The 25,715-nt window shown below is 48.6% G+C and overlaps 12 protein-coding genes; 5 read left to right on the top strand and 7 right to left on the bottom strand.

Annotated features, from left to right (window-relative positions):
* Window positions 1–241: 241 nt before the first annotated feature.
* On the bottom strand, window positions 242–1,506 carry FFUJ_14930 (probable C6 transcription factor; the record flags this gene model as incomplete). XM_023570856.1 has 3 exons in its annotated part: window positions 242–798; window positions 846–1,299; window positions 1,381–1,506. The coding sequence occupies 3 exons, from the start codon at window positions 1,504–1,506 to the stop codon at window positions 242–244; spliced, it is 1,137 nt and encodes a 378-aa protein (XP_023438145.1).
* A 502-nt stretch (window positions 1,507–2,008) lies between these two features.
* Window positions 2,009–3,122, bottom strand: FFUJ_11906 (probable 2-dehydropantoate 2-reductase family protein; the record flags this gene model as incomplete). XM_023570857.1 has 3 exons in its annotated part: window positions 2,009–2,155; window positions 2,211–2,869; window positions 2,927–3,122. The coding sequence occupies 3 exons, from the start codon at window positions 3,120–3,122 to the stop codon at window positions 2,009–2,011; spliced, it is 1,002 nt and encodes a 333-aa protein (XP_023437908.1).
* Window positions 3,123–3,597: 475 nt separating this feature from the next.
* FFUJ_11907 (related to D-amino acid oxidase) lies at window positions 3,598–4,708 on the top strand (the record flags this gene model as incomplete). XM_023570858.1 has 3 exons in its annotated part: window positions 3,598–3,734; window positions 3,793–3,904; window positions 3,962–4,708. 3 exons carry the CDS (start codon window positions 3,598–3,600, stop codon window positions 4,706–4,708), a joined length of 996 nt encoding a protein of 331 aa, XP_023437909.1.
* Window positions 4,709–5,166: 458 nt separating this feature from the next.
* On the bottom strand, window positions 5,167–5,678 carry FFUJ_11908 (probable BRT1 protein, down-regulated by mating factor B; the record flags this gene model as incomplete). XM_023570859.1 has 3 exons in its annotated part: window positions 5,167–5,508; window positions 5,562–5,575; window positions 5,633–5,678. The coding sequence occupies 3 exons, from the start codon at window positions 5,676–5,678 to the stop codon at window positions 5,167–5,169; spliced, it is 402 nt and encodes a 133-aa protein (XP_023438117.1).
* A 662-nt stretch (window positions 5,679–6,340) lies between these two features.
* FFUJ_11909 (uncharacterized protein) lies at window positions 6,341–8,329 on the bottom strand (the record flags this gene model as incomplete). XM_023570860.1 has 3 exons in its annotated part: window positions 6,341–6,577; window positions 6,635–6,745; window positions 7,610–8,329. 3 exons carry the CDS (start codon window positions 8,327–8,329, stop codon window positions 6,341–6,343), a joined length of 1,068 nt encoding a protein of 355 aa, XP_023437910.1.
* A 1,229-nt stretch (window positions 8,330–9,558) lies between these two features.
* On the top strand, window positions 9,559–11,280 carry FFUJ_11910 (related to Carboxypeptidase 2; the record flags this gene model as incomplete). XM_023570861.1 has 3 exons in its annotated part: window positions 9,559–9,802; window positions 9,852–10,277; window positions 10,328–11,280. The coding sequence occupies 3 exons, from the start codon at window positions 9,559–9,561 to the stop codon at window positions 11,278–11,280; spliced, it is 1,623 nt and encodes a 540-aa protein (XP_023437911.1).
* A 284-nt stretch (window positions 11,281–11,564) lies between these two features.
* Window positions 11,565–12,314, top strand: FFUJ_11911 (uncharacterized protein; the record flags this gene model as incomplete). Its single annotated transcript, XM_023570864.1, has 1 exon — window positions 11,565–12,314. The coding sequence occupies one exon, from the start codon at window positions 11,565–11,567 to the stop codon at window positions 12,312–12,314; it is 750 nt and encodes a 249-aa protein (XP_023437912.1).
* Window positions 12,315–12,624: 310 nt separating this feature from the next.
* FFUJ_11912 (uncharacterized protein) lies at window positions 12,625–14,304 on the bottom strand (the record flags this gene model as incomplete). The annotated part of the gene is made up of 1 exon (XM_023570865.1): window positions 12,625–14,304. The coding sequence occupies one exon, from the start codon at window positions 14,302–14,304 to the stop codon at window positions 12,625–12,627; it is 1,680 nt and encodes a 559-aa protein (XP_023437913.1).
* A 1,260-nt stretch (window positions 14,305–15,564) lies between these two features.
* FFUJ_11913 (uncharacterized protein) lies at window positions 15,565–17,716 on the top strand (the record flags this gene model as incomplete). XM_023570866.1 has 4 exons in its annotated part: window positions 15,565–15,882; window positions 15,934–16,319; window positions 16,369–17,242; window positions 17,297–17,716. 4 exons carry the CDS (start codon window positions 15,565–15,567, stop codon window positions 17,714–17,716), a joined length of 1,998 nt encoding a protein of 665 aa, XP_023437914.1.
* Window positions 17,717–17,870: 154 nt separating this feature from the next.
* FFUJ_11914 (related to rhamnosidase B) lies at window positions 17,871–20,403 on the bottom strand (the record flags this gene model as incomplete). XM_023570867.1 has 4 exons in its annotated part: window positions 17,871–19,035; window positions 19,083–19,798; window positions 19,845–20,321; window positions 20,380–20,403. 4 exons carry the CDS (start codon window positions 20,401–20,403, stop codon window positions 17,871–17,873), a joined length of 2,382 nt encoding a protein of 793 aa, XP_023437915.1.
* Window positions 20,404–20,909: 506 nt separating this feature from the next.
* Window positions 20,910–22,639, bottom strand: FFUJ_11915 (uncharacterized protein; the record flags this gene model as incomplete). XM_023570868.1 has 7 exons in its annotated part: window positions 20,910–21,352; window positions 21,403–21,436; window positions 21,486–21,577; window positions 21,630–21,992; window positions 22,040–22,287; window positions 22,337–22,456; window positions 22,509–22,639. 7 exons carry the CDS (start codon window positions 22,637–22,639, stop codon window positions 20,910–20,912), a joined length of 1,431 nt encoding a protein of 476 aa, XP_023437916.1.
* Window positions 22,640–23,459: 820 nt separating this feature from the next.
* Window positions 23,460–25,596, top strand: FFUJ_11916 (probable maltose permease (MalP); the record flags this gene model as incomplete). XM_023570869.1 has 11 exons in its annotated part: window positions 23,460–23,625; window positions 23,683–23,822; window positions 23,877–23,948; window positions 24,008–24,168; window positions 24,222–24,315; window positions 24,379–24,528; window positions 24,580–24,757; window positions 24,809–25,020; window positions 25,076–25,284; window positions 25,345–25,434; window positions 25,491–25,596. The coding sequence occupies 11 exons, from the start codon at window positions 23,460–23,462 to the stop codon at window positions 25,594–25,596; spliced, it is 1,578 nt and encodes a 525-aa protein (XP_023437917.1).
* Between the last annotated feature and the right edge of the window lie 119 nt (window positions 25,597–25,715).

A 25,715-nucleotide genomic window follows, 5' to 3' on the forward strand; every position in this document is an offset into this window, starting at 1 on the left:
TCGCATTCTATGCGAACCTAAAAAGTGGATAACGTGCAATATTGTTTCGTTCTCAGCGTAGCCCATCAGCTGCCGCTTATGGACACGGGACACTGATATCCACAACTCGTTTCGAAACCGAGAGAGAGTAACGGGAACGAGGAACGAGAGCACGGACCGTACGCAAGAACCTTGCAGTTATTTATCCACGGATCACGGCTTGTTTGTGCATTAGCTAGGTATCTGTAAACAACACCAGGTTTTAATGCTTGGGTAACCACCCGATCTCCTCCATCGGCCATACTAGATAAGTTAGATACATCTCGCCCACAGACGAGTATATCCTGGTCATGATATGGTTAACCCAACCATTCAACCACCATTGACCAGGCAATTTGTGCAACAAGACGCAAAAGTAAGACAGCACCACAAGAGCTTCCTCTTCTTCATCTGCCACAAATTTGAGGAAATCCTTTGCCAATACGAGCCAAGAAAAGATATCCACTAAATCATTTTCGCCCTCAACTTCATGGAAAACACCGTATGTCTGGTTCAATGCTTGGATCGCATCGTGGTAAATGGCCCGCCGCTCTAGATCTGTAACTCGCTCATCTACAAACTGCCGCAACTGCTGCATGTAGTCTGTTTTAAAGGTCTGCAGTCGCAGGTCCAGACGTTTTCGTGCCTTGTGCAAAAGAGCTGAGAAAGGCCCACCTAAGAGGGTGCTCTGAGCCAATTCCATAAAGCTCGTGCAGCCTTTTATTAGGACTACCCAAGGAGGATACGGTCCATCGTCGTGCTCTGGAGTTTGGGCGAAGGCTAGAGTAGATATTAGTGAGCTCAGTAAGAGAAGTCAGGGAACTGACAATAATAGATTGTTAGAATCGAAAAAGCAAACAGATGCTGGGCATTCTTTTCATTGTACGCGTCGATAAACCCAGCTGCGATGCTAAGTGCCTGGTTATGGTACGTTATCGCTCTTTCACGGAGAAATTCTCTCCTCTCCACCGAAAAGTGGCTGAGATGAAGTGCTGACACGGATAAGACCGCCAGCATGGCGTAGTCACAGTTAAGGCAAAGCCTGACGATCCGAATGCGCCAGAGATCCCTTATCACCGAGTCATTACTGAGAGTAGCGTAAGTCGACGTGCAGAAATTATGCATAAGCTCCAAGTCCAATGAGCCGAGATTTGGTGCTGCTCCTGATGCTTGCGGTGACGGCGCTGGCGAAGTATAGTGCCTGGTATGCAATGGTAGAGTGTAGTGGCACTCTTCACCTCGTCTCTCACAGTGAGCGCAAATAGGTTTCTCTTCTCCACACTAGAACGACGAAAAGAAGAGATTAGGGTTAGTCAACGGCCACTGATTGCATGCTGAAGGAGGGATTGAAGTGAGACTGACTTTGATTCGTCTGTGCTTGCAGGTCTGACAACCCAGCCGTGATTTCCTGTGGCCTCGTTTGGTCTTGGAACCTCGATGCTCCGAGGTTCCGGATGTAGGCCACGACGTTGGCGTGCTACTCGCCATGGCTAATGCCAATGGTCTGGAGTCTTGGGGTGCCAAAGTTAAAAAGCTCCGGATGGAAAACGAGAACGAGAAAATGAGAAAGGAAGCGACTGGAATAAAAAGCAATTGTCCGCCCAGTGTCCGCGTACTACCAGTGATACCCCTGCAATCCCTCGGCACACAATCGCTTTCAATTGGGCGTAGCTTAGGCTATTGTGGACATCGCCGGATATAGTGCAAAGGTTCCCGGAGGCTTGGCCTCGCAACCTCGTTTAACCTCGTTTTCGTTCCGCTATGCGAGTGTGGAAATGGCTACTTGCCTGTCTTCGAACCCACCCGGATATCAACTGCGGGGGAAGCAAAAAAGGTTGCCTCATACAATGAGGAGCGAATTGTGAGGTCAAGCGTGTGATGCAAGTATCAAATGTCAGGTGTTTTGATGTAACAGATTTTGAACAACATGCTTTGGCGACATAGACAAGATCGAAAAAAACAATCAAAGCATATAGAATAACGCTTTAATCTATTTACTATTTCTCTTTTCCTTGAGCTTCCACTGCACCGCACAGCATAGTTCGTACAAAATTGACAACACTGGTGTGGCCACTCCTCTTTCGCGACCTTCTCGGACTACCTCCCCGATGATATTCTCGTGTTCGATAAAATTACCCTGAAGCCCAGCTTGTTAGAAATCAACTATTATCTGCACTGGGCGAAGACTTTACCTTTTCCAGATCTATTTGCATGCTCGGAGTAATGCTCTCATCTATCGGGTTACTATTGACTGTATCATTGATGATATTCTCTGGAAGCTCGTATCCTGCCCTTTTCGCTACAGCCAAAACTTCCTTCATCGCAGGTATTACAAGAGTATCCACGACTCTGCCTGTTCTCTGTAGCTCGCCAGTATTCAAGCGACTCAGCGCGCAGATCGGGTTGAAGGAAGCATTGTATACCAATTTGCTCCAGCGGTCGAGATCGACGTCTGGTTGATATAGACATGTCGTCTTGCCTCCCTTGCTGTAGATCTCTACAAAGCGCTTCGCCGCCGCTTCTTGTACCTTTGAATGCAAGGTCGGGTTATTAAAAGCTCCGATATGTAGCACGTCGTTCTGCTTGTGCTCGATGACACCATGTGCGACTTCGTGGGCGTCGATTCTGCTGATACCGGATACAATAACATTATTCGGAAATTGATGGATAAACGGTCTTTCGATGTTTAGGCCATTTTGTATCAAGACAATGGCTGTATGGCCTGGAGTGACCGCAGGTGCGACGATATCGCATAACGTAGGGATGATATCGGGAATATTCTTGGTGCAACAAACAATATAGTCGAATGGTCGGCCCTGTGCATCATATCTGCTTGGAATAGCATCCAGGCCTATTTCGCAAGTCAGCGGAGACTTTTCATCTTGTCTGAGGTTCAGGTTGAACATACTTTCAGTAGGCCGCCAATTGTGAATATCGCCATGCTGGCAAGACCTGATCGTAAATCCCTTGCTGCGTACGACTTCGAAGTTGGACCGCAAGACGGACGTGACTTCCGCCAAACCTCCTCTTTCGAGATTTAGAGCAGCAATCGTACCAATGCCACCGCTGCCAATCAGTAGTACTCTGTCTTTAGGCGAAGTCATTATGCAGTGCCTCGGCTTGTCTTGGCTAAGTTTCTAAGCCAGATGTCATGCAATTACAAGCAGGGGATTTGGTAATATCTATCTGGATGATTAATATTTCTCCAGATGCGACTTGCGTTGAGAATGCCGCTGTATTATCCGGTTATGCCGGTCGAGGTGCCGGGCTGTCTCCACAGTCCAAGCTCCGGGCTAAGGCCCCGCTTTCATCGCCGGCACATTCCAGTGCTCTCAGAAGAGCTACCAATTCCCTAGTGGTATTTCCACTCCTTAACAATCAACGTGCCGGTAAGCAGCGCTTGGCTGTACCAACATGGCTCGCCACTCTCTGGTTATCAGGACCGGCGCCGGCTTGTGTCGCATGCAATCGCGTTATCAATGGACGTCTTCTAAAAGTATTGCTACCAATGTCCCTGTCGGTGGAATACTCTACAAGAACCGCAAACACTTTGTGAAAAAGTAGCTCAAAGCATTCACAATGGAAGTCGGCATAATTGGTTCTGGAATCATCGGGCTCACGTCTGCTCTCGCTCTGGTCGATGCCGGATACTCTGTGACCATCGTCGCCCGTGATTTACCTGGAGATGATTCATCTCAGCAGTGGGCAAGCCCATGGTAGGGATCACTCAGCCCCGATGAATATTTCCTCAAATCTGACAAGTGTTGTGTAAAGGGCTGGTGCTGGCATTCTCCCCCACCCGGACTACAAGGGGCATGATTTGCAGACCGAGACCTTCAAATTTTACTGGGCACTCGCCCATCGTGACCCGACAAGTGGAGTACAGGTAAGTGGCTCTGGACACCATTTTCCCATAAGGACTCACTGCTAAGTCAATTATCAGGCGGTAGATGTGACTGAGTACTATGATGACCGAGACGACGATTCTACCATCTGGTATAAGAAGATGGCCCCTAAGTATCGCCGTCTGCCATCGAAGGATCTTCCAGCAACCGCCAAAATTGGTTTCAAATATCGGTCTATGACTGTCAACCCAGCAGTATTCTTGCCCTGGATAAAGACGGTACTAGACCGGAAAGGAGTTCGTTTCATCCGCGCTGAGGTCAAGTCCATTGAGGAAGCCAGGTCAATTCTTGGGACCAAGATAATCGTCAACGCGTCAGGCCTTGGGGCTTTCCACCTTGTGAATGACCAAAAAGTGGTCGCTGTTCGTGGCCAGACGATGCTTGTCGAAAGTGATTCTCACGAAATGGTCATGTTTCAGGGCTCTCATTACACCTACCAGATCCCGCGGATGTACAGCGGCGGCGTGATTGTCGGGGGAGTCAGTCAGGCAGGCAACATGGATCAGAATGTTGACCCAGCAGTGCGGTCAGATATTTTACGACGAATGAAGCTCGTCGCTAAGGATCTGTACCAGGATGTGGATCTGAGCAAGCATGTTATGAAAGACTTAGTTGGGTTTCGACCGAGTAGAGAAGGAGGATATCGACTGGAGCGGGAGGGCGAATTGATACACGCTTATGGTTTTAACACTCTTGGGTATACTTATAGCTACGGTGTGGCTTTGAAGATCCGAGACCTGATCACGTCTGCTACAGAGGAGGAGGCTGTGAGAAGTAAGCTTTGACATGACTTTGGTCTTCTTCGATTGCCCTTTGGTTATCATTCTTATATACATTTATTTTGCGACCAAAACAGGTGTCTACGACAACATTATCCCGGTATAACCCTGATGATTGTAGTGTATTTGAATCTATGGCTTTTCACGGAAAGGAATTCAGATCTCCGTTGTTCTTTGTGCATAGGCATTGACATCTGTAATTTGTTATCTAGATGTGTTACTTGCAGTTGAGACTTATGGCTGAGAGCTTGAACCAGCAGAGAGAACTGAGTTGGTTTACTTTGTTGCTAATCTGCACGACTGAATTTTAAAGGCACCTCTCAACAACCAACTATAAGAATTCTTAATTGATAGCCAAATGTCCATGGCATAGATGGATGATACTAGAGCCTGTGCATATGCCATTTACATACCAAAACTATCTGCCTATCTCTTCTTCTGGAATTCCGATTTAGGAATCATCCTTAGAGCCGAGATCCCTGAGTGTGGAGTAAAGCCACGCATTCAATCTCCACCTCTAGATTTTTAGGCAGTGTTTTTACCGCCACACAGCTCCTGGCCGGCTTATGGGTGAAATACGTCTCATAAACAGCATTGAACTCCGCAAAGTTCTTCATGTCATCCAAGAAGACTGTGACCTTTGCCACACGGCTGATGCCACTACCGGCCGCTGACAGAACTGCCTGGACGCTCTTGCAGCAAGCGTGCGTCTTATCTGCGATGCTGCCTTGGAGAGGCTTACCGGTCGAGTCGATTGGAATCTGGCCTGAGAGGAAAACATAAGAGCCCGCGACTACAGCTTGCGACTTGCGGTATCAGTTAGTTACCAAATACTGCCAATGGCTTAGAAGGGATTTACATAAGGTCCGATAGCTGCCACAAAGAATTAGTTTCTTTCTCTATGGCTTTTTGAGTTTTGGTGTTACTTACCTGGGCATCCCTCTGATGTTGAAATGGTGGTGAGGTCTGATGACATTTTCACTAGCCTTTTGGATGGATCTTGTAAAGATAGACTCTTGTGTCACTTCAAGACGTGGTTATGACATTGCACTCTGGGAAGTCAGAGTACGTATGCCTTGATTATAAGAGGTCGCCGACTACATAGACCCTGGGCGTTGTCAATGAGGCGGATTTATACTCCTATCAAACCAGCTGGGACGGAGAAGCCGGTCCCTTGTCCGGCACTATGCGGGACATGATTCTGAGCTGACTAAAGAACAGGTTTGATGGGTGATTTCGCTACCACTAACAACTTTTAGCTTTCCCGGCACACCATACCGGCAATCATACCGGCACGGATTCTCGGCCGGCACATCTTTTGACATGTCTCCACTTGACCTCCGAGTAACACGCGGCCAGTCATAACAGTTATCACCAAATCGAAAATGCTAATAATGACTGGATGATTATGTAGGAGCCATTCCTTGATAGTGTGAGAGCTAGTTCGTACCTAGTACATACAACAGGCTATTCATATTTCAGCAAATCTCCACCTAGAGAGCCAATTGTGCCATCTTATGAAAGCGAGATCTAAGCACTAGGTATGGCTTATTAAACTCATGCAAACAGAGAGACGAGCAAAGACCAAACGAGAGTCGGGACAACAGCATAAAATCTTGTAGCCAATGACTCCTCTTCCTACACATCATTCCTTTCCCACTCCTCAGCCATACCAACGGCCTCTTCATAGTCTAGCCAAGGCCTAACACCAGGTTTGATCCTGGAATTTGGGTCATTATCCTCCACAAACCCAATCCTCCCACGATATTCGGCGTCGCTCTCGTTGCTCCCTTTTCTATCAATCCTGAACCCGCAGACCACCACCTCGGTATCATCCAGATCATCGTCATTATCACAGTCATCCAGAGTCCCGGGCTAACAGTTCATGCCAAGCGTCCAAGTCCAGTATCCGCGCTTGCCTTTGGGTATGACCCAGGATGAGTTTGCGCATGGTATGACTGCAAGTCGCTGTAAGTTGACGTACTCCATCATTTTAGAGTCCGCTATATCTCTCACTGCTTCGAGAATACTCTTCTTGTTCCCCTAAGAAGTGTTGAGGAATTCGCCATCGGCCCGAATGATGGTTGAATTGGCGACTATTCCTATCTTGGGGCTCTGGATTCTGCAATTACCCCTGTCGTTACCATTTTCCTCTGCCCTCTCTGCTGTGCAATTGACTAGCTCAGTGACGCGAATGGAGTTGCCTTTCTCAAAGTAGCCCGTGGAGTTATTTGGGTATTCTAGCTTGAAAGTCTGGCAGCCGCGCATTGATAGCGACAACGATGCCGCTGGGAAGAGTACAAGGAAGAAGATTACAAACTTGATTACTGTAATTGAGAATTACAAACATAAACTGATCCTTGATCTGGAGCCCGCACAGGAGTTGAACAAACTCTTATATGCTGTCCTCGGGTGGGAAAAATACACGGCCCTTGATGGGTTTGGCTTACACCAAAATTCGCTGGCAATCCACCAATTTGCGGTCCGTGTTGTATTTCCCCCTCTTGGCTGTGTGTTGCTGCCTTGATCTTGCAAATGGCCCCCAATTTCTTCAGCCTTTGTCACTTCAATGACGTTGGCCAAGGCGGCGCGACTGTCCAAATGCCTATGACACCACACTGATCAGCAAATCAAGATAAAGAATAATAACAATACCCCGATGCGTCAGGTTGCGAGCGACGGGGTTGGTAGTATTATTTGTTTTCGTCACCTCACCACAGTTCCGCGACGAGGTTTGAGAAGGAGTCAAGTGCACGGTCATATTGTTCTTGTCAGCCGTCATATATGTGCTGCGCCGATACCATAGTTTAACGAAATGCAGACATATAAGGTCCCAGGTTAGATAAATACAAACAGACAAGCAAGAGATGACCATATGGCAGCCGTCGATATCCCATGATATCTCACGGCCCCGGAGTCAACATCAGCTTCATCCCATTCCTTAGCCCATTCTTGAGCCTTGCTGAGACTTGGCCATGGCCTGATCTCAGACTTGATCAGACCATCTTCCTCGTCCATCTCCACGAAACTAACGTTGCCTTCATACGTGGTGACAGGGTCATCCGTCGAATTGCTCTTAAGCCTGAAGCCGCATACCACGGCCGAATAACCGTCCAATTCTTCCTCCAAATCACCATCACAATCCCTGGGATGTCCACGCCAGCACTGTATTGCAGGCGTAAATGTCCAATACCCATAAGTCCCGTTTGGAGTTGTGTTGAATGGAGCAATAAAAGGTATCACGACGAGCCTATCCAAGGTGACGTTTCCCAATGGCCCTATATCGTGTTTCAGAGCTTTGATAATGGCCTTTTTGTTTGTCATGGAAGTGTTGAGGTTTGCTGGGGATGGGGCTTGGAAGGTTGCGCCGTCAGTGCTGTTGATAGTCGCGTTGGCAATGATGCCCATTATATAGCGCTGAATGTTGCAGTTCCCTTTGCCATCGCCATTCTTTTTGGCTCTTTCCGCGGTGCAGTTTACGATTTCTGATACCCGGATTGGTTGACCCATCCTGGACCATCCCTTGGGTCCTGGAGCGGTCAGATCGAAGGAGTCGCAGTCACGCTTGGTCAGCGAGGCAGCGATGGATGGAAAGGCCAAAAGGAGTGCTGCTGCGAATGCCTTCATGATGGTGGCTCGGAAAGGGCGTCTTTATTAAACCCTCCTTCTGGCTTGATGGCATCAAGCCTTGTACTTATAATATGCCTACGTTGTAAAATGGCCCCCAACGAGTTGACCCTGTCGAGTCACACTTATGACGTTGGCCAAGGCTTTAGCAATGGCTTCGAGCCTGTGGAACCAAATTGATCAACCACCAATGCAGCCCGAACGGGCAGTGCGGGGCCTTTGTGGGCACAGGTGGGAGAATTAAAGCTGTTCTAGCATACAGGGATGATATTCCTCGATTTAAAGCTTGTTTTTTGTTCGTATAATTGATTCAATTTAGCCAGCTTGTCAACATAGCCTCCTGATCTTATCGACATACTCTAGCCCGATAAGAGTTCCCTTTGTGTTGATCTTGTAATAAATGACTTTATTAGCAGCTGATTTAAAGCGCTTCCGCTTCATCTTCGCCATCTTCCAACTTCTTATTGCAAATTACATGTGCTTCGGCAGACACATTTGATCTGCGGCTGAGGCTTCTCTCTTAATGATTTCTTCAACATATTTAAAACGTTGACGTGGAGCATGGGCTTCGCACTTCGTGGTCAAGTATATCGGCCTCGCATCGAGCGAACTGATTTGTGGCAAGCATCACGAGGGGCTGCCCTGTACAATGGCTCTGGCACGAGACAGTGTATGGGCCTTCAGTAGAAGGTGATTGAGTAGTTGGATCTTGGGGTAGGCGGGCTTGATATCGCGCAGTAGACTGGCAAGCCCTGTGCATTCTGCACGGGTTAGCGCAATACGATGGGATGGAATCGAAAGAGATGCAGATCCAAGTGTCGAGCGAAGCATGATAAACGTTGTGCATAAATCGGGTTACTGCGGAGTTTTACTTAAGCTTATCTACCGACCTGCCTCATTCGGTAATTCTCGTTGCTCATCATCCACTGTCTCCAGAGTATCATCGCTGCCAAGCATACCCCTCAGTTCGTCAGTCAGTCCATCGTATCAACTTGGTTAGAATGCGGAGGTAATTGATAATGAAATCCTACTTGATGTCACGATATTCAGATGCAATGCGACGATCGACTTTAAGCGATGAACGGATTCAGAATAAGTTCCGATTAATGACCGAAGCCGATGCACGGGAACACAATGCGTCGTATTTAAAGGCATGTCTTCCTCCAATTTTAGACAGTATCACTGCTGGTGTTTTGGACATCTTCCGAATTTGTCCAGAGTCTTCCAAAATGGCTCGACGACTTATCACCTTCGCGGCCCTCGTGTCTGTTGTCACAGGACAGTCAGGTGGTATACAGAGAGGTCTCCAATATGGCGAGAACTGGACACCCACGACCAAGGACTCTGACCTCGTCTCCGCCAACTTTCCCGATGTCAACATTACTCTCCGATCACCGGCATTTCTGAATCCCGACAAGGTTCCTGGTCGGTTCTCAAACGGCACGGAGGGACCTACTGACGATATTGAACTCGGTCAGACCACCAATGCCAATACCCCCGAAGACTTGCTGATATCGTGAAGATTACTTTATCCGAAATCTAGCTCGGAAGCATGACTGGATGACTTATGAACTAGCGACTTTCGAATCCGAAGAAGGCCGTGCGATTCCATACGTCTTCCTCTCTCTGCCAAGCACCAACTCGAGCAGTGACAAACTCCGCGTGTATCTCCAAGCTGCAATCCACGGGAATGAGCCCGCTGCTGATGAGTCCGTCCTTGCCTTCTTGGGAAAGATGGATGCCGAGCCTTCATGGGCCAAGTCGATCTTGGAGAAGATGGACATCAAGATCCTTCCTAGGTATAATGTTGATGGCGTTGCATACTTCCAGAGACAGTTGGCGTCAAATCTCGATCCTAACCGGGAGCATCTCAAGCTCATGCGTGGTCAATCAAGACAGATTAAACGAATCGTCAGTGAATGGAACCCTCATATAGGGCTCGATATGCGTAAGTGCCCATCAAATTCCACTAATTACCATAACTAACTTTCATGGCAGACGAATTCACTGCGCCTACAATCTACGGCGGCCACTACCAACACGGAGCTGACTCTCTTTTATCCGGCGGCATCAACCCCAACATTGATCCCAAGATCCGCGAGCAGTTGCTCGATTTCTTCATCCCAGCTGTAGGAGAGGAACTTGAGTCTCACGGCCTCCGGTGGGAGCCGTATGTTACTGGGCCTTCCAATCGCACTGAGGGCTCACGCATTCGCTTCACGGAAGCTGTGACTGAGGCACGCACTGGTCGCAATGCCGTTGGATTGACACAGACGATTTCATTTTTACTTGAGATGCGGGGCATTCGTATTGCCAATCAACACTTCCAGCGTCGTGTTGCGACTGCTCTTATCAAGATCCAGACCATTCTTGAGTTAGCGAGAGATAACGCCGAGAAGGTCAAGTCGATTGTAGAAGATGCTCGTGAGGATTTTATCAACAGCGATGAAGATATTGTCATCACAGATTCCTACGTTCCGGAGAACAGGACATTTACCATGGTTGATACTCGCAACGGTAGCGTCGTACAGGTACCGATCGACTTCCAGCGGACTACCCCATCAATTGCGAATCTTACCAGGTCCAGACCCGAAGCTTATATCATTCCGCGAACCTGGTCTGACGTCGCCGAGAGACTCGAAATCTTAGGGCTGAAAGTTGAGAGGATGAACTATGAGTTTAGACGAACCTTGCAAACCTTGACGATTGAGACTTCCGTTGTTGAACCTGAGCTGTATGAAGGCACGTATCTCAACACGGTCACTACCAACTCAACCACTCGAGAAGTCGTGCTGCCGGTAGGGAGTTACTACGTTAGTACGAGGCAACAAAATGCGGCGTTGGCATTTATCGCTCTCGAGCCGGAGAATATTGACAGCTATGTCAAGTTCAACATCATTCCGGTGGAAGCGGGCATGGAGTATCCTGTATTTAGAATCCCGCGGGAATGAACTCACTAGAAGGTATCAAAACCATAGTCTGATTACTATATACAAAGGACACTTTTGCTTACATGCATCTTCACATTTCGGATGCACAATTGACCTAACCGGCTCTAAACCTGTTGGTCGTGGGTTTCTCAACTGTGATAAGGTTAGGAGGTTAAAATAAAAAAGAGGCTTCAGCCCCCAGGCCATAAAGGTAAAGAACACCAATAAACACATACGGGCAAAATACTCGTGCCCTCGCATTTCTCAACTATCGTTATCATCATCACCAGCATATCATTCACAAAATGGTGACACCATTTTCTACCGTGCCCAACAATGAGAAAGATGCTGCGAAAAGCCCATTGACACCCTTTCGTAAAGAAGGCGACACCTATCGGCTTCGCAGAGAGGTCGAGGCAATGGAATATGTACGAGATCACACATCAGTCCCTGTACCCGCTATTCTCGAAGTTCACTTGGGCAACAACGATAAAGACGGCGGATGGATTTTAATGGAACGAATCCCCGGGATGCAGCTCGATGAAGCATGGCCAGTCATGACAGAAGCATCAAAAGCACGAACAATCTCCGAACTGAAGCATCACCTCTCTCAGCTACATCGCATCCGCCCATCTGAACAGGGGTGGATTGGTTCTTGCTCGGGGGGTCCAGCATATGATCATCGCATCGATAACATGGCTACATGTGGTCCATTTGCTTCGGTCGCCGAGTTCAATGACTTTCTCGTCACCCCCATCAAGAATTGCCCCCGACCAGAATGGGTTGCGAAATACCGCAACCAACTTCCTGATGACTCCAGCATCGTGTTTGCACACGTAGATATCTCATGGGAAAATATCCTTCTTGCACCCGAAACCGGAGCTGTTACTGGTATTATTGACTGGGAGATGGCGGGATTCTGGCCTGAGTGGTGGGAGTACAGAAAGGCCTTGTATGGAGGGCGGCCGCGGGAATGGTGGATTGCCATTGTGAAGAAGACCATGAAGGATTATGGTGAATTGACTGCGGTAGTTATGGACATTGAGATGTTCTAAACTCGGTTCAAGAGTTCGTATGAGGGACTGAAGAGTCATATCTTAGCTGAGCCAGCAAACTCGGATCCAATACTTCACCTGTACTACTAAGCAATCATTCTGACGCGATGAGAGATATAAAATTGTTCGAATACTAACCTTCAGACAACAAAACTATAACTGGACCAAACAAAACCAATTTCAAGCCATCACAATGAACTCCAATCCAGCACCAATCACAGCTACCCCCACTCATTTATACGGCGCTGTATGTCCCAATTTGAGGAACTTTTAGTCCTTGGCCCAAAGACAGCCTCTTATAGGCAACGAATCAATGCCCCCAAGGCCCCTCAGTATCACGGAAAACCTCTTCCCACCACTCCTGGTTCGGCCCCTGGGGCGCCTTCTTCGTATGTCTACAAATCTCCCCAAGCTTCATCTTATCCAACCTCCCAAACGCGTTATCAACCATCTGTCTCGGATATCTACTCTCATACTCCGCCGAAACACCCCAATACCGAACCCTCCCGTTCTCTGTCTTGACTGTCGCAAGAGGATCTTCAGGCTCACCCTTCTTCTGAATCTGCATCTTGAGAAGCTCTCGAAGGTGATGGTAGTACCATGGTTTGTCCCACCATGTTGAGCGACGTCTTTTTAGCCCGTGCATGCCGTTGTGGTGAAGAATAACTGGAACGGTCTCGAGGAAGAAGTCGGCGTAGAGGGACATGTTGTTCCAGTCTGCGTCTGGCTGGATGAGCTCTAGGGGGTTCTCTGCATTCTTTATATCCTCAGGTAGACCTTTTAGTCGCGTTGGTGAGATACCCAAGGCAGCGGAGTGTTCATCGATGAGTTTCTGATCACCCAGCGTGACGAAAGCACCGTGATCGCGACCTTCATCATCTTGAGTCCACTGAGTCTGCATCGATATCTGTTGACCGTAGTCAAGACCAATACCATACTCAAGCTTTTTGTCCAGCATATCTCTCATGCCACGCCTGGGCCTTCCCTTTTCTCTCTGGAATTTCCGAAAGATCTCTTGCTCCACGACGACTTCACCTGTGAGAGCTTGTTCACTGTGCATCTTGATCCCCTCTCCGATACCAGCCTGCATGGTAAACAAAGATCGACGAAACAAGCGCCGCATATCGCCAGCGGGGCCGATATAGACACCACCGTTGATCCATCGCGGCCTGTTCGTCTGCCAATGCTCGCCATCTTTCTCTGTATCAGGACCGTAGAGGTCCTTTCGCTCTGGACTCTCGGGCCATTTCTCGCATTGGATATTGATGCCCTTGTCCGCCAGGCCGGAATAGCACTTCTTGCCAGTGGCCACGAGGATGGTCTGCTGCATAGGCATTTTCCCTTTCTTGTTCCACTGCTTACGCAACCGCTCATTGGCCTCCTTATTGATCCTGTGATATCGCTCGAGCATGATCTGTGCAGGCAATTGGAACCAGACGTCGTGGCCGTCAACCATGAGTATGATATCATCTTCACTCAATCTCTCAGACGGATGCGCATTAGGGTGCAGAACTGCATCGAGATAGTCGACAATGCCCGGGATTTTGGGCAAATTGTGACCACCGTTCCAATGAGATATGAGTCGATGATCAATTCCCCAGTTGATGATGACGGGACTGGGGTAGCCGAGCGCAAGGGCGGTGACGACCGTTTTGCAGAGGTCGGGGCTCGGAGACGTAGCGGGCACGACGAGGGCGAATTTACGGTCTTCATCGCGATATTTGTGACGGTGATGCGACCAGCTCGAGCCATCCATTTCCCAGCTCCAGGGACTCAGAATAATAAGTGATAGAGCGGAAATGATAAACGCGATGGCTGCGATATGAGCTCTGGGAATTTTTCGAACATTGGAGACATCTGGGAGGTTCTGCAGGCTGGGGTGATTTAAAACCTTGACGACAATTGGAAGTGCCAGAAGTGTTGACAGCGTCGGTATCGCAGGAAGCGTTGGGAGCTTTTCAGCCCCCGGAATTTCCAACTTGGGACCCATAGCAAAGGTTGAAACTCAATTGAACATTAGAAAAGAGGAGCACGGTGGCTGCAGCCTTATGTTTTATGAGCATCCTGAAGGGAACAACACGCATGCCTTGTGATCAAGGGATGGGCAGCGAAAAAGGGGCGAAATTCCAATTCATTTGTGCCGCAATTGGTGGCGCTTTCTTAGCTATTCAGAATCAGATATCACAGGCTGCTGGTGGTGGTGTCTCATGCAGAGTCTCAGGGTGCGATAGGAATTGCTATCTGGAGACTCTGGAGTGGTATTTGTTTGTGCAAGGGACCATTTAAGGCGTCGCCTAGATGCGTGCTACTGGCTTGGCGGGGGATTTGTCTCAGACGCGAGGTCCAAGCGGGGATAAGATTCCGATGGCGAGCCCAGATCCGCATCCAGTTACCCTGCAGTTGTCGAACTTGTAACAACATGGCTGTTTTGACACTAGACGGCAATGGCTTGGTACAATGGAAACTTTTGCCTCATATTCTATTGTATTTTGGTGGCTTTCATTTATAAATTCGGCTGTCATCGCAATCGTGACTTGTTCTCTAGTCCGCAAATCTGTGTGAAGTGGTAGTCTTTACCAACTTGGAAATTCTTGTCAGTAAAGTTCTTGCAGTAAGTTGTCTTGTTCCAGCTGAACATCTTCTGCCAACACTGCCTCTTTGCATCTATCGAACTAGCCATAAAAGATGATTTGACTATGAGGGCATTGACTCTGTTTGTTACCTGATGTAATGGGGTGTTGTTTGAGTATGCGAAGTAGAGGGCAGGGATTTGTGTACACATTCCGCGGACGGAATTGTGGGCTGATCTGGTGACCAATAGAGAGCTCCTACTAGCGTTATTTTGACATTGAGAAGAGATTTCGGAACTGCAACCCTAACGGCGTAGAATATGAGCCATGAAGAGCTGATGTAATAGAAGCATCGGCTATAAAAGTCTGAGAGTGTCAATTAAAAAAGAACCTATAATCATGACGAGAATTATTCTATAAAGAAAGTCGAGAAGTTAGTAGCTCTATCAGAGCATTATCAACCCGGCGGTTCCTGAATCGAGCCAAGCGCCTCACCTGAAGACTAACTCTAGGCTACAGTGGCTTAGACCAGTGAGCGGACCAATCAATCATCATCAAAGCTTCTAGTCATCCAATCTCCCCTAAATCCATCGCGCCCTTCATAATCACGCGAATCCTCGTCTTAAGTATCTTCAATTCTTCTAAGAGTATCATTCTATCGCCGTTCTCTTTCAGTCAAAATGTCCACGAGAAGGAGCGCCAGGATTCGCAACATTGACTTAGGCGTCGCTCCTAAACCAGCTCAATCTGCGCCTACGCCTCCTGCCCCGCCAAAGAGGAAGCGAAAAGCCCCGGCTGAAGACGAGAACGATGAGTCGACAGCTAAGGGGAAGAAAGCACCGACAAAGAAGGCAAAAGCGACAACATCAACCGGTAGAAAGACAAAGCCGAAGGTCAATACCGCCGCTGAGAATGAGACTCAGGATGAGACAGTCTCAGTTCCTGACGATGTCTTGTCAGTTCTGCCAGCCGAGATTCTCCAACAGATCCTCGAAAGTGTCAGTCCACACTAATTTCAAGCGTGAAATCTCAAGCACTGACAAGCTCAGGTCAATGACTCAGGAAGCATGGTCAAGATGGCCTGCACCTCCAAGCGATATTATGCTGTCGTAATGGCCATCATCCATAAACGCATCTCCGTCTCAACATACTTCTGGGCACACATTCCCCACGTCATCCGCCGAATTGAGCCTCATCTAAGCATAGCTCAAAAGAAACAGCTCAAGAGAGAAGGCCAGTACAAAGGTCAACAAGAGAAGTTCTCAACTCTCCTAGATCCAACTGCAGTGCCTTCTTGTGCCAGCAATGTCCGGCAGATGATCATTGGAAAGATTGACCCGGGCAAGAGGCATAAGCCCTTTTTGTTGAGATACTTTGAAGAGGTTTTGAAAAACCTTCATAACTTGGAAGTCTTTGATGCTAAGGACCTAACTGAGTAAGTAAATCGCCGCATAGTGGGCTGTGTTATACTGACAGTACTGAAGATCGATGGCGGAGGGTCTTTCTAAATTGAAGAATCTCAAATCTATACGACTCGAACCCTACGAACATAGCATAAAGCCTGAAGCTATAATTCCACTCGCCAAACTCAGTAATCTCGAGCACATCTGCATCGAGGACAGGGGTTGGGGATCACTTTGTGTGGCCAAGGAAAGACCTTTACAGAGCATGCTACTCAACTCCCTATCAACCCTCCAGGCTCTGGAAGTTCGAACATCCAAGTATTACTCCGACTTTCTTGGCGATTGGGAAGTCAAAATTAAAGCTCGCAAGCCTGATGCTTCGGAACAAGAGTATGATTTTACAGCGCTCAAATCACTGACTCTACATGGCATAAGTTTCAGTGGTGAATTTTGTGAGAATGTGATGCCGAACATCAAAAGAGCTTTTGACTTCCTCAAGCTGAGGGAGCTTAACCTCATGAGTCTCGAAGAGGGACAACTCACGTTCTATAAGCATCTCGAGGATCTGTTCAGGAAAGCTGACAAGCGAGATATCCACCTTCGAAAGCTGTGTTTGGACATGAAAGGACCTGGGCCTACTTCAAACTACGCCGAGACAGAGGTCCACCTGGAGGGAAAGTATCGGTTCATCTCGTCATTTGACTCTCTGACCAGCTTGGAAATACATGATTACAACATGTACAACACCAATGTTCAGTCAAATCCGGGACTTTCAAGGCGATTGATGCAGTCCATTGTGAAGCATACAGCCCTGGAAACACTGCGCTTTCATTATCGGCATATGGGCAGTGAGCCATGGGAAATCCCATTTGCCTCAGCTGAGAATGTGAATATCCTGACCACGAACCTGCCTTCGCTGCGGACTTTTGAGCTTGCGCCCCAAGAAGATGATCTTGTAAGTTGCTATACCTCCCTTCCTATTCCAAAGGTTGGAGCTGACGCAGAGTAGGATGCAATGGCCCGCGCTCTATCACTCGCCAAGAACCTAACAGCTCTGCTTTGCACCAGCTACAAGAGCTTTTACGAAGATCGAGAAAACACCCACACGATACTTGCCAAAAGGCTTATAGAGGGATTCCTGGAGAACGCTAGCAACCGTGAGAAATTCGTGTGGGAGGAGCACTACAAGCTTGGACGCCTCACTATAGGCTGGACAGACTTCCACGTTGGATCTAGACTAAAGCCGAAGAAGAACTTTTCCAAGCCTGTGAAGATCGAGAAGGTCGATCGTGTGGTGATGGTGCAGGACACGCGGCCTCAGAAGTGGCGAGACTCGAAGCAGGCGTATTACACTGCTGATAGTCGATGGGTTGATCATGTTACGAGGCCAGATCGTCAGGGGCCGTTGCAGCTTGTATATGATGATTGAGCGTTGAATCCTAGCGTTATGTAGATATTAGTACTAAATACAGTGAGAAGATAGAAAAGCCATGTTTTATTTGTGGAAGTTTGCATATCTGACCAAACCATATGCTGTGGAAAAAAACCCTTCCATTGTGCTTTCCTGCAAGCACTTCTTTAGCCTAGAAACTCAATGTAAGGTGATCAATCACACCGCAGTTCCTTTCCTCCCCGCCTGGCAACTTACTAACAACACAAACTGGCGACTCGAGCCGTAACTCGACCTTCTTTCGGCCATCATCCTCAACACTCCACGACACTGTAGCAGTGTTGCTCGAACCAAGCGCTACTGTCGCCTTCAACGCTCGACTCAAATTCAGTCTTGGCGAAAATAAGACTTTGCTTGACCCTGGTGCTATGACATGCAGACCAGCCAGCTCGGTGCAATACTCGTAGATAGGAACACTACCCCATGCATGACAGTCTGACCGCTGCCGCACGTCATCCTCTTCCCAGGTTGTGAGGTTATTGGCCAACATCTTTCGCCAAGGGCCCCAAACACTTCCCCATGCTGACTCGTAGACTTCGTCTCCTCCGAGAGCGAACGCCCGCAGAGCATAGAAAATCATGACATAGGAACATTTGGAGAAGGCTGGATCAGAGAATGACTCCTTTAGAAGACGTGGTCGTTCTTCGGGGGTTGCGACGCCACTGAGGACGGCAAATACTTGGCAATGCTGGGAGTAAGCCCCCTCACCCGCGATGTCAGCCGTAGAATCCGTGAAGAACTTCCCATCGAAGCAATGAGTGCGGACCGCCTTGATTACAGATGCCGCGCGAGATTCGTACTCTTCCGCGTAGCCAGGTCGACCGACATCTCGGACCAGACGAGCAGCCTGCTTCAAGACATAGGCATAAAGCATACTGAAGTATGTATGCCTATTCGACTCTCGCCCTGATGTTGGAACCCCTTTGTCTGGGTGCGTATCGGTTGCGCCCCAAGAAGTGACCCAGTCGACATATTGCCAAACATCTTCAGGAAACCCACTAACAAGACCCAGTTCATCGATATGAGACTCGAAGAACTCAAAGACACCATCGATTCGTGGGAGGAATGACCGTGTATATGCCGTGTCGCCGAAGTAGAGGTGATGATCGCAGATCTGGAGGACCCAGTATAGCGAGAAACCAGCGATGATCTGCGGTACGTGTGAGGGGAAGCGAGACTGTGTTAAGCCCTCGGGTGTCACGGATGCAGCAAAGTTGGTGATTGTCTGTCTCATCAGTCTGTCATCTCCAGAGAGAAGATAGTGAAATAAGCCGACGGAGCGAGAATCACCGGAGTACCTAGAGATTTGTCAGTCAGAATAATGGGTCGTGAAGGCAATACTGACTGGAGTTGTTCGTAGAAGGGGCAGTCTGAGTACCCGTCAAACATGCAATTTCTCATAGTTCTGATGGACACATCCCATATCTGTTTAGCGTCCTTGTCTCCTGGCTCGTCCCAGCTGGCTTTGATAGCAAGAGGATAATTGACCTGCGTAGCTTCGAAAGAGGACAGTTCAACAGCTTCGGATCCAGCTGTGATCTCCCACCGCATAACACGGAATGTTCTAAACCAAAATGGTTCGTAAACTATAGTCTGCGACGCTGGCAGGTCAAGGGTTATGTCATCGTAAGGACCGATGATATGACCATTAGTCGCATCCAGCCTGTCAGACTTAGACCTGAAGAATGGATAAGAGCGCGGTTCATTCTCATAGCCCTCGCTGTAAGTGATCTTCATTCGGATCTGGCTCTTTTGAGCCGCCTTGAACGTCCAGCGCAGAAATGCCGTTGAATGCACATCCGCTTGGACCTCGAGCATGTGTGAGGACCCAGCTGCCAGAGTGAGAGGACGCTGGCCTGAGAGACATGCAACCCAGTCATCAGAGTCCAAGCTTCCGACATTCTTTCTAATGATCTTGACACTAGCAGGTGTTTGCTCCGGTTTGGGGATCACGCGAGATCGAAGACGCCATGGCGGAAGCTCTCCGTTGAGTGTCTTGATGTTGTATGGCACAGGTGTGATTTTGTCTTTAGGAGGGGTAGGTACGATGTGTTCGTTAATCTGAAGAGGGTTAGTGTACATTTCGAAGACGAAGTCTAAAACCTACATGAAGGAAGACATCGTCCGGTCTTCCCATTGGGAACAGGATCGAGTTATCCTCTTGAGCCAACCAGCCTTCCCGACAGTCAAGACTTATAAACTCCCCATCCAACTCAACATCACCAATAATAGTCAATCCCGGGAATGAAGTCCTCTCGAAAGGCATTCCACCACGCGAAGCTGCAAAGTAGCGAATCACTACAAAGTGAATCTCATTATCGCCTTGTTTGAGGTGCGGAGCAATATCGAGCGAGTCATAATACCATATCAACGGACTACCTCTCGCTGGCCCAACAGCTACTCGAGTGCCGTTGATAACGAGCTTGTACCGCGTGTCGGCCGAGAAATGGAGGAGCGCTCGAGCCGGTCGCGAGGCGAGAGTAAACTTGCGGCTGAATGTGACGATACGTGCGGCAGTGTTTTGTTTGGAGGAGTCGACCCAGTCGGGAATCCAGATCCAATTGGATTGGAGCTTGTTAATGATCTGTAGAGAGATTTAGTTTAATGGTGCACGGGATGAGCTATCTCAGGATGGTGCTTACTTGTTGTTCCTGTAATGGCGCCATTCTGTCACTTCCTAATACGGTAGATGCTTTAAGTGAGTGATCTTGCTACGAAAGATAACAGGCTATTTGAAGTTAATATTCAAGAGCTCGCTAGCACATTACGGCTTTCATCTGAAAGCTCGTATCGCTTCGGGTCATGTCAAGGCGAGCATGTGCCGGTGCGGGGGTCACTGATCCAAGCACATTTGCTAGCATTTGTTAGTCTGGCGCCAGTTGATCATTTCCATATTCACGACGCTAGCTACCAGTGAGGAGGGGAAACAGCATGCTCCAATTTAGCAGGCCGGCTACGGGCATCGGGTCAAGTGAGTGTGGATTATTACACCGAAGCCATGTTCTTTCTGCTACAGCCTACGACTAAAGACTAAACTAACCATATCGCGCAGCACAACTACCAGCCTTGCAAACTCAACCCATGCAAAAACTTAGTTCTCAGAATGGGCGCATTCCAGTCCGCACATTCAACGACCGACCTCCGACTATTGAATCAGCCACTATGTTGCCTGCTACAGCGTCACCAGTAGAGCTTCGGAAGCCTGAAGAGTAAACGTCGCCTTTCCCCCCGAGACAGTGGCCGACTCAACCGTGCTCTGACCTTGAATCTTGCACGATCCATTCTGGAATGTCTGCCCAGCAACGGTCGGGCTCTGGCCTGCATCGACTCTGGACGTAGAAGCAGCGGCAGTGAGCCTCTTAGCTGAAACAGTGGAACCAGAGAGTCCCGACAGTGTGAAAGCCTGAGAAGGACGAGTGCCAGTGGTGTAGTAGTCAGAGTTATACAGAAGAACCCTAATAGGCTTGTCATCTTTGTAAATGGCATATGCAGCGTAACCGGTCGTCTGATCATCCAAGGGGGCGATCTTGTCAGCGCCAGCGAGAGCCATGGTGGCAAAGTAGGCTCCGAAATAAGGAGAGCCCATGGAGTACTTTCCCCACCAGCAGTACTGGCCTGTTGATCGTGTTAGATGCTGCCGGGATAATGGAATGTGATCTACTTACAGTTTCCGATGGTGCCATGGTGGAAGTACAGAGTCTTCAATACGTTAGATACAGAGCTAGAAGAGATGAACGGGGTTTTGTACCTCTGTACCCATGATCAGGGCTTGCATGACATAGTCGAGGAGCCAGAGTCCAGCGCCGTAGGTAGGGCTGATGCCGCCACCGCCCTGAGTAGCTAATAGCCATTGTCAGTCATGTCGAACGACTTGATCTAGATAATGACTTACCAGAATTGGTCTCTCCAAAGACATGAGGCTTGCCCTTAGCAACCGCAGCCGCGACTTCATTCGCGAAAGGCTTGATCTGGGATGCAATAGCGCTGTGGCTCATCAACTTTGCTAGATTGGCAGTGCTCTTGGACTGTGGGTAGTTGTGCGAGCAGTACTGTCTAACGTAGCTGTTGGCCTGGCCCTCGGCTGCGGTCAAACCTGCGATGCTCATCGGGCTGGTTCCGAAGAACACACCGGCGGAGATGAGGTTGGTCGCGGAGAGATTGCCGCACACGGCATCTTGCCACTTTATCTCGCTGGCGTAGTCCGCTGATGCTGTCCAGGAGGAACCTTGGGCGATAGGATCACTGCTGCTGAAAACTGACCCACCGTTAGCCGTGAGTAATTTGTTGATGGATAGGACTTACAGTTAGGTTCGTTGCCGAGCTCAATCGCATGGAGGCTGCCAATCTGATCAACCGCCTTGGATGCGGCAGAGACGGTGTTCGCGAGGTTGTTAAGTCGACGATTGAAGCCTATGGTCACTTTTCCATCGTAGGTGCCTGCCAAGGACATAAAAGACGGCCCGAAAGTAAGCGTGCTTGGCGCATCTCCAGCATTGGCCACTGTGTAAGTGACCTGCTGGCTAGAGGAAGCATCGTAGGTAGCTCGGTCCCTGTTCACCATGTAAGCAGCAACACAAAAAGCGACAATATCAATCATACTGTGTCGTTCCTCCGATTCTGATAGACGGCCAAGTTCCCGAAAGATCCTTCAGGTTCTGCAGGCAGGTGGAAGTGCTGGGTACATCATTCCAATAGCCTGGGAAAGCAAAGAACTCGAAGCTGCGGATGGTTAGCAAGTAAATCTTACGTCGGCCATAGTATGACTACTCACGAAACGCCGACTGGGGCATCGGTAAGCTGGGCGCTCGAGTTGGCCGGCGGAGATGATGGGACGTTGAAAGATAAGCCCGAAACAGTGGCAGCTTGTGCGATGAGCCACGCAGTGCTAAGACGTGAAGCCATGTTATATACAGTTGGCAATGGGAGATTGGAAGAAGCCTTTGAGGATGATTTGATAGTCCTTTATTCTACGTGGCAATAAGCTTCCTTTTATTCTTGAGGTTTCACAGTCTCTGACTTACTTCGTTGATCGTCGGAGTCAAATCACCTGGAGTACCTCAATCCCGTTACTACGCAACTTGGCCACTTACACGATCAGGCAAAGTATGCTAGAGCAACCCTGATCCTGGGGAATATGGCCTAAGCCAGGCCTTTCCCCAGATTTACTCTAATTTCGGGCTTCTCTCCGCCTATTTCTTGACCATGCGTAACTTAATCTCAGTCTCATGATCATCAAACAATATTTAAACCATGGATGTTCTTCCTCGGCCTAAACGCAGCCGAGTACAATAAGCTTCTTGCGCTGCATCTTTGACCCGAGAAAAGCTCAGCTCGGTCATCGTTCAGACGAAGATGGTGTAGGTGATTAAGCCTGTTATGTTCTGTCAGTATGAGGCTTCGGATATCGTTGCCGTGATATCCCTGACAGCCTCGTCTGATTGGATCTGCTAGATCGTGTAGCAGCCGTATATGAACGGACTGGTTTCCGCGGCCCCCAGTCAAACTCAATATTTCCCTCCACAGTGGGGTTTGCCCATCTAGCATGGCCACTAGTTAGAAGGGAGCCAGGCCTGGGGCGGACAAGTCTGGGGCCCCGCGTTCAGTTGTGGAGGAATGGATTAAAAATACGACCTTGTTTCGCCAAGTTGTTTTCCATAAAGATCGAGCGGAACCAAGATCTTGGCTGCATCAAGTCCAGATCAGCATCATTAACAATACCAAAATGCACCAGGCAAAGGCTCACACCGAGACTGTCGAGGACACAGGCGAAGGACTTCTTATGAGGTCCAAGCTTGATGACTTGAGCGTTTGGCAAAGTGTTCGCAGGTTCAAACGCGTTGGCTGTATTGCTATGCTTGCAGCCTTCTCCGCATCTCTGGATGGATATCGTAAGTCTTGTTCCAGGTCTTCACATTCAACTATGTGCTAATCATCATTTGCAACAGAGATCAATCTTAATGGCGGAATCGTCTCCAATCCTGGATTCATACGACAGTTTTCTACCTCTGGCACGACCATCATCGCGGGTAAATACATTTCGGCCTGGGGAGGTATCCAGTCAGCAGGTCAGACCATCGGACAAGTCGTACGTTAATGTTCGTGCTCAAGATTTCTCATCGTTGATTGACGATATTTCTAGCTCCTTCAATATGCAACTGAGCGTCTTGGCCGAAAGGCTGCGATGATGATTATCTGGGTCGTTCTCACCGCGGTACGTACGCCACGACACTTGCAAGGATTGGGACTAATCTCATTTTTCCAACCGAATAGAGCGTATTTGCCGAATCATTTGCAACGCACTGGCAGCATTGGCTTGTGGCAAAGCTCTTTTCTGGCATGGGTGTTGGTATGCTGCAGTCCACCATGCCTTTGTACCTGTCCGAGATCTCTCCTACTCAGCTCCGAGGTTTCTTCATCAACGCCTACAGTTTGTGAGTTATGGCAGTTCCTTACTACTCGCATCAGATATACTAACTCTCAATAGCTGGTTTGTCCTAGGTCAGCTTTTTGCCTCGGTGGCCCTCAAGGAGCTCAAAGCGAACGATCCCCTCGATTTCCGAACCCCGATTTACACTCAGGTGAGTCACCAAGACTCTTTGCTCGAAGTTCAGGAACCATGGTGAAACTAACACCTATTGTAGTGGGCGATGATCGGCTGCATCCTTATCGCTTTCCTCCTCATCCCCGAGTCCCCTTGGTGGCTAGCGAGCAAAGGCAGAGTTGAGCAAGCATCTCAAGTGCTGAACCGATGCTTCGCCAATGTCGAAGGCTACGATGTTAATCAACAAATCGTAAGTGCCTACTTGGCCTTTTTATTTTGATAGCTGCTAATTCCGGAGTAGGAAATCATGACTTCTACTCTCGCCGTCGAACGCCAGCAAGCTGAGCAAAATTCCGAGCTTGGACCCTGGGCTGTGTTCAAGGGTCGTAACCTGATTCGATTCATCATCTCTGGCTGGCCCAAGATCACACAGCAGTTCGTTGGTCTAGCCGTATTTAATACCTACGCAACATATTTCTGTACGTGTTGGCTGCTTGGTGTCCAGCGAATCTTCTAACAATATCCTATAGTCCAATATGCAGGAAACAAGGACCCTTTCCTCGTGACTCTCATCCTCTCATCCGTCCAGCTCATCTCGATGATCGCCACTGCAACACTTACAGATTCCATCGGTCGACGTCCTCTAACCGTTTACCCATATGCTGTCACGGTCGTTTCGGTTCTGTGCTTGGGTATCATTGGTTGCTTCGATTATACGGCCAAGGCTACTAGTTCGCTACTTGTAAGTCTCATCTCGACGGGACCACTTCCTTCTTGGCTGATTAGTGTCCCTGCAGATTTTCTTCGCTTGCCTCGCTACGTTTTCCACAACTGGTGCTTCGGCCATCGGCTACGCCTTCGCGGCTGAGATTCCGCAACAGCGTCTCAGAGCCCAGACGGCTGGTTGGTCACTGGCTGTGTCTAATTGTATCGCTATCATCTTCAGCTTCTGTACCCCATTGATGATCAACGGATCTGCCAAGTGGGGCGTCAAGACTGGTTTCTTGTCAGTACCATGGATAAGGTTTTCCGTTCTATTGAACATTTGCTGATAAATACTGTTTAGTTTTGCTGGTACCGGCACAGTTGCTGTTGTCATCGCCTGGTTCATCCTCCCTGAGGTAGCACGCCGAACACCCGCCGAGATTGATGAAATGTATGTTAAACTTTATCAGTTTTATCTGTTTAGTATATGAGGCTAATGCTCAACAGGTTTGAGAAGAAGGTTAATCTTCGCAAATTCGACAAATTTGTCACAGAGGTTCAGGTCAACGCACACGAGCTTCAGGACAGGAAGAAGGTGGTTGATGAGGTTTGATCGTACTCACGATGGACGGAAAGGGATTTTGTGTCGGGGTCTTCGCTCTTCACTTCTGATTGATGGGATTATAATACTGTGCTTTACATACTGCTATTATCCATGTTATCAAGATGAGT

This window comes from Fusarium fujikuroi, chromosome FFUJ_chr11, assembly GCF_900079805.1.
Source record: "Fusarium fujikuroi IMI 58289 draft genome, chromosome FFUJ_chr11".
Classification (NCBI taxonomy): Eukaryota; Fungi; Ascomycota; class Sordariomycetes; order Hypocreales; family Nectriaceae; genus Fusarium; species Fusarium fujikuroi.